Here is a 6,945-nt window from a genome sequence, read left to right as displayed (position 1 = left end):
GTGGATTCGATCTCGCACTTGCAAAACATTATATTGCAAACAATTCGTGCATTTGCGAGTATGTTAAAATTTACACAACATCTACTCTAATTCTTTTCTTTTTTAAAGGATTTAGCATGGGTGTCTACAAAGTTATTCTTTAAGAAAGTATAAATCTATGGAAATTGACAAACACATGAAGCCTAGGGCGTGAGTGCTACTTCCGGTTCCCTCATGTTGATTAACCCAAGAATCCGGTGTGGATGTCTTTTGTTACTCTTATTAAACCGGGGACTCGATCATCCAAATTGATTTAATTAACTAATCCATACCACATGCACATGTTAATCAGACAAATACATATGAGGAATTCAAGAAAACAGAAATTAATCAAGTTAAGCAACACAATATGAATATTAAGAAGGCGCCAATATTGAAATATTAAATAAACATAATTAGGGCTTTAATCTAGCCCTACTAAGTAATTTAGTTACACATGAGTTTGATGTTAAACATCTTCATAAAATAACATAGAAAGGAAAAGAATAAACCTGAAACTTGAACTTGAAGATCTCCAATTCTTCTCATTGGAAATTGTGTGTTTCTTCTAAAGGTTTAAGGGTCTATTTATAGGCCTTAGGAACACTCTAGAAACCCTAAAAATCGTAGGGTTTGAGCCATAGTTCGCACAAGGCTTCAAAACCCTAAAAGAAAACGCTTTCCAGAATAGGGCTGCGGCTGACTTGCTCCTCACGCACGGGTGCACTCAATCGCAACCGCTGCGCCCTCGATCGCAAGACTACGATCGATCTCTGGTGTTGGGTGTTCGATCATAGGTGCGATGGAGGCTACTGCTTGTGCGCAAGAGCGCACGCCTTGCGCTCGTCTGGCCATTCCGCTTGTAGTGCGCTCAATCGTAGGTCCCCTGCGATCGATCGCACTACCAGAGCCTCCAACTTTTTTCAAATTTGCTCTTTAAGCCCAATACTTCCAGATTTGCTTCATTTTCTTCCAAAAACCTACGAAAAATAAAGAAAACACATAAAGGAACTAAAATAGCATAAAATAACAAAACTAAGGAATTAACAAATATATGTTAAGGGCTTAAAATATGAATATTTTATCATTTAACACGGAGCCATCAAGAGGGGAGAGCTGCATCACGCCAAGCTGAAATATGAAACTCCAAAGAGACTTATATTTGCTGAATAACCTTTGTTGGAACATGTTGAATTTCCTCATAGATCAACTTGTTCCTAGAAAACCAAATAAAATCAAGAGTAATAGTAGCAAATAATTGAAATCTTCTAGTTTCAACCTAAGGAATGGCAAGCCTATCTGTAGGAAATATAGTAAGGATCCAATCTGAAATAGGCCTAGAGCAGAAAGAGGAAATAGTGAAAGGCCAAGGAGACCTCCTCCTAAGAATTCTAGTCAAATCGCATTCCAGGAAAATGTGGCATAATGTCTCTAGAGGACCTTTGCAAAAAGGGCACACCTAAGCCAAAGGATCCTCAGAAACAACGAACCGCCCAATGTTAGCCCTAGAAGGCAAGATGTCCCAAGCAACCTTCCATTGAAGATGCTTCAATATAGCTTGAAGTTTAAGGCCCCAAAGAGCTTGCCAATCAGAAGAAGACAGAGGAGAAGACCTTCTAGAAATAGGCAATGAGATTTCACGAGCAGACTTTACTGAGAAGATACTAGAGGGAGAAGGGGCCCAAGTCCATTTGTCATCAGTTCTAATTCGAGGAATAAGAATGCCAAGGATATTATGAACTGAAGTAGAATCAAAGAGGTCTTGAATCAAATCAACACTCCAAGAAAGTGAACCTAAAAGAACAAGGTCAGCAACAAAAAAATCAGGTAACTCCACCAAATGCACATTCGGCCTAGGCTTAAAGCTAGGCATGGATGGAATCCATGGAGACTTCCAAACATGAATTTTCTCCCCATCAGATATGGACCAACAAGCCCCATTTTCCACCACATTCCTGTTCTTCAACAAACCTTTCCAAAACCATGAAGATAAGGGGTTAGGAGAAACATCCAAAAAAGAAATCCCATTCTAAAGATATTTAGCATGAAGAGCTTCAACCCAAAGAGGAGAATCATTTGAAACCATTTTCCAACCAATCCATAGAGCAAATACCTAGTCCACCCAAGGACTTGGGCTGACAAATACTATCCCATGAAAGGAATGAGAGATTATGTTTCTTTTCTTGAGGAAAACCCCACCAAAATTTTCTCGAAATCGAATTGATCTCAGAGCAAAGGGACTTGGGCAAGAGAAAAAGAGACATAATATAAGAAGGAATAACATTAGCCATAGAATTCACAAGAGTAGTCCTAGCTTCTTGGGATAAAAGTCTGGCTTTCCAACCAGAAACCTTAGCCAAAATTCTATCCTTTAGCTCAATGAAAGTATCCTTCTTGGTTGCATACTTGCGTGTATCCTGGTTCAAATATATATATATATATAAAATTAAAAAAAATTAAAAAAAAAAAGAAAGAAAAGAAAATTGTACTAGTCCATAGTGAGTCTTATTGTCAATAACATGGTGTGACAACATAGATTAGCATGTTGAGACAGTTCTAAACTTATTATCACTAGTGTGATACTAATCACTTTTACCATTCTTATTTAAAATAATATCCCACCGTACATGAAATTCTAACACTCTTTTCTCATTTAGCTTATTTAGCTTTTGCACGAATTGTATAATGGTATACCTCATGTTTGACCTAGCTATGTAGGTTGAAAATTGAATTCTTTCTACTCGTTGAAGGCTTGGTTGTACGCAAATTATAGCTTAAAATAAAATTGTTAGTTCATTCATTTGGTTACTTTATTATTCGCAGGAACTATTCATGCTGAATAGTTATTCTTCTTAATGAGGAATAGATACTCTTAATTTTCTTTTTTTCTTTTGAAGAATTGACGGATGCTTCTGCTTTTTGGCTCAAAATTCCACAAAATTTTTATGGTCCTAGATAGAGATGGAAAATATCAAATAAATAAGTACAAAAAAACAAGGAACACAATTTGAAGTGTAAAAGTAAAAGGTTGTGGTAACATTTCAAACTGTAGCTTAGGTTGGACCTCACCGGCCAATGCAAGTCTGCCTTATGCAGCCACATAATATAAAGAATTTTATCATTACATATAGCATAACTTAAAAAAAGTCATGGAAATCCTATGGCCTAAAGGCGCATACCTTGTTTATCACTCAACCGCATCGCAGTTTGATCCTCCAAGACTCACCTTTGCAAATGCTCCAACAAGTCTGAGTCACCGAGTTGATATATTTGATATCGTTCTCCTTTAATCCTATACCTGAGACGGATAGTAGTTACCTTCTTAACTTTCCAATAATCTTCGCCTCCATCTGGCTGCATACGTAGCACAAATTCTCCATGCATTTCATAGAAGTCAAGAATCTTTAGACTTTTCAAGTGTTGAATTCCAGCGGGTAACTCTTTCATCTGCGGGCATGGTCCAATCTCTAGTTGCTCAAGATTGGGCAGTGATCCTCTGTCTATTTCCACCATCTTTAATGTTTTCAACTCTCTAAGTGTGAGCTTCTTCAATTTTCGAAAACCGCCTTCATCAAAATGCAGCTGCTCCCCATCATACACATGATTGAGGGTAAGGTTAATTAGATTAGGCAAAGCTTGGACATAGGGTAGTGGATCTTCCTCTAATGATGAGAAAAATAAGACTAGTGTGAGTAGATTTTGAAGCTCTGGAATCCAATTGGGCAACTTCTTCAATCGACCCCATAGAGTGATATGCGCTAGAAATGGAGGTGGGGATGAAATTGATTGTAAGTCTATAATCTCATCTTCGTTAATTGAGAAAACACTCAACCGTCTAAGGTGTGCCATATTTTGAATGGATGTACAAAGAGTCCTCCCAAATTCTGCAGTCATATTTGAAATAGCAAGTGTCCTCAACTGACTCAACTTATTGAGCTCTTCAAATAAAACAACCCCATAATGATTTGCCTCAATAATTGATAGGGCCTCCAAGTCCTTTAAACATCCAACCCTTTCAGGTACTTTTACTCCTCGAAATGAATAAAAGCTACTTTCAATTTCTAGGTCATGAGAATGAGCTAAAATCTGTCTCAGCTTATAAAGCCTAAATATCTCAATTGGTAGCTCACGCACCGCAGTTTCCATGACATTTAGTGTCAGCAGATTATATAGCATACCCACTGACTTTGGAAGTATCTTCACTTTTGTTCTCCTCAAACTTAAGTACTTCAAATGGAATAAATTACCCACTTCTTGAGGAAGATAATCAATAGGAGCATTTTCAAAATCTAACACTTTCAAAAGCTTGAACTTTTTGAACAATTTAACTATGAAAGAATTGGGCATTTTATTAATGTTGAAGAGAAAAACAGAACGAACCCGAGAGCACTCACTTCTCTCAAAAACATCTTCTCTGGCATCGTGGATGGATAGGCACCGACTTATACCATGGGAAGTGGTATCACCTGCTTCCAGAACTTGAGAGAAATTCAACTCTCCAGCCTTTGATAGGATGGTTTCATGCAACAGATCATGGATTCTATACTTTCTATGTATCTCATTATCAAGCTCCCCAAATGAAACTTGAACCAAGTTTCTGTGGATGAGCTCCCTCAAGTATTCTACTGCCACATCTTCCAATGATTTTCCCTTCTTTCCTTTTATAAAGCCCTCAGCTACCCATAGCTGACGTAATATTGCACCTGTGATTGAGTAGTCCTCTGGAAAAATGCTGAAGTACAAGTAGCAAAACTTTAGGTAGCACGGAAGATCATGATAACTAAGAGAGAGAATTTTTGTTACACTTGTAAGGTGTGGATTACATTCTAGCTCAGAACTGAGGCTATCATGCAACTTTTTCCATTCTAATGGCACCTTTTCCTTTGTTGACAAAAGACCACCTATGGCAACAATTGCAAGTGGCAAGCCTTCACATTTTTTGACAATGTCCATCGACAGTTTCACCAACTCTTTGGGACAACACCTTTGAAACTCGGACTGGAATGCCTTTCTACAAAACAATTCCCAAGCCTTGTCTTGAGACAGAGGTTGTAGCTTGTGGACCTGATCGAATAAAGATTCTTTACAAGATACACCAATGAGATCACTTCGTGTTGTGATAATAATCCTACTTCCTCTGTCATTGCATGGTAAAGCATGCTTTACAATTTCCCAAAACTCTGTCTTCCAAACATCATCAAAAACCACAACATACCTCTTTTGTTGTAAATATTTCCTCAGCTGGCTAATTAGTGTGATCTCGTCTATCATGTCTATTTTCCATGGAGTCATTTCATTTTCATGGTAGACTTGCTTCATCATGGACATGAGTATCTTCTGGACGTTGTATGATTGAGACACTGTGATCCAAACATGACAGTCAAAATGTCCTTTCACTAATTCATTCTCATATACTTTCTTAGCAAGAGTTGTTTTACCAATTCCGCCCATGCCTACCACTGACATCACAGAGCGTTTAGATGCTTCCCCCACCAACCAGCTTACAAATTCATCCCTCGTAGACTCAATCCCCACAACTTCAACTTCCTCAATGAAAAGTGAACCCACTCTAGGGTCATGCCATGTAACATTGGATTCAATGCTACTTGATCCTTGCTCTACGAAACGAAAACCATATCTTTCACTTCTTTCTTTGATTTCACGGATTGATATTTTGATATCGTGAATCTTGGTAGCTATGTCATGACGTGGTTTTAATTTTGTAAGTATGTGGCCAATTTTGTGGAGAAAACCAATAAGACTTTGCTGATGACGATGTTGTGCCACTTGAAGAACATATTCATCTATTACGTCTTCTATATGGTAGGCTGCTTCTCTCACTTGTTTCACCCACATCTTGATGCCATCTTGCAGGTTTCCTTTATCTGCATCTTTGAGGAAACATTGGATGCTCTCCAGTTCATCTCTAATGTCCACAACTTCTTGATGGACTCCCTTTAGCAGTTTTGATTCATGAACGATTAGCTGAACCAGCTTGTCGATGACAAGGATCACAACGGTTTCGGTCATGGTTTCCTCTCTGATCTTCACCTAGTGAATGATATTGTCACTGTTAGAAAAGAATTTGGGCTAATTGACACATCCCAAGCGCATAGCAGGACATGACACTGACTAAGAACTGTTTTTGTTTTTTTTTTTTTAAGAAATCAACTGTTTTTGTTTTTTTTTTTTTTAAGAAATCAAAATATCATTAAAAAGTGTAACTGTAACTTAGATACACAAGAATTATGGAAGAGAAACACCAAACTAAAATGAGAGGAAAAAGAAAAAAAAAAAATTCTGAAAACTAAGCAAATTGAGGAAGACAAATGGAAATGTTCAAAGGTAAAGAGTATTGAATAACAAAGACTATTTATACTAAGAACTTATATTAAACCTAACTGAAACATTTTCTTACAATTCTATTTCATCCAAGAACCAACTATTTGCACTACCAAATTACTTAAGAAAACGTCAATTAGAGATCTATTAATAATGCAACAAAACTTAATAACAAAATAAATTTTCTAGTTAAAGTACGCCATAACTGCCTAACACAATAACTCAAAAATCCCAATTCTTCTCTAACATATATTCTCCCCGCAGCATAGTTTGGGTCCAATGTACTTATAAACTACAAACTCCAACGCTAACAAATACAACGGCATACTTATTGAAACCTCTACATCTAACTAGACTCCAACAATCAGTTAACTAAGTATCTCAACTCGAGGAACCTCCTGCTAATTCTGAAATTAAAAAAAAAAAAAAACAAAAAGAAAAAAAAAACAAACAAACAAATTAAGAATGGGGGCTAATGCCGTGTAAGAAGCATAGATAATAGGATTAGAAAATGTCAATCATTCCCCACAACCATAAGTAATATAAACTAATGCATTTACCAAGATCATGTAATTTTCTCTACGA

General features: G+C 37.0%; 1 protein-coding gene across 1 annotated transcript; it reads right to left on the bottom strand.

Annotated features, from left to right (window-relative positions):
• Nucleotides 1-1,477: 1,477 nt before the first annotated feature.
• Nucleotides 1,478-6,048, bottom strand: LOC132172724 (disease resistance protein RPM1-like). The gene is made up of 2 exons (XM_059584281.1): nt 3,245-6,048; nt 1,478-1,973 (listed from the first exon to the last, which is right to left on the bottom strand). Exons 1-2 carry the CDS (start codon nt 6,046-6,048, stop codon nt 1,478-1,480), a joined length of 3,300 nt encoding a protein of 1,099 aa, XP_059440264.1.
• Nucleotides 6,049-6,945: the final 897 nt, after the last annotated feature.

This window comes from Corylus avellana, chromosome ca2 (assembly GCF_901000735.1).
Source record: "Corylus avellana chromosome ca2, CavTom2PMs-1.0".
NCBI classification, from domain to species: Eukaryota; Viridiplantae; Streptophyta; class Magnoliopsida; order Fagales; family Betulaceae; genus Corylus; species Corylus avellana.
Note: the sequence above shows the minus strand (reverse complement) of the source record. Positions and strands in the feature narration are given on the sequence as shown.

What these genes read in the sequence shown, in the direction of transcription:
- LOC132172724 (XM_059584281.1), bottom strand. Translation starts at nt 6,048, where the DNA reads ATGACCGAAACCGTTGTGATCCTTGTCATCGACAAGCTGGTTCAGCTA. An exon ending in TTGTTGGAGCATTTGCAAAG is followed by an intron (nt 1,974 to 3,244) that starts GTGAGTCTTGGA and finishes GTTGAAGAACAG; the next exon opens with GAATGTGGTGGAAAATGGGG.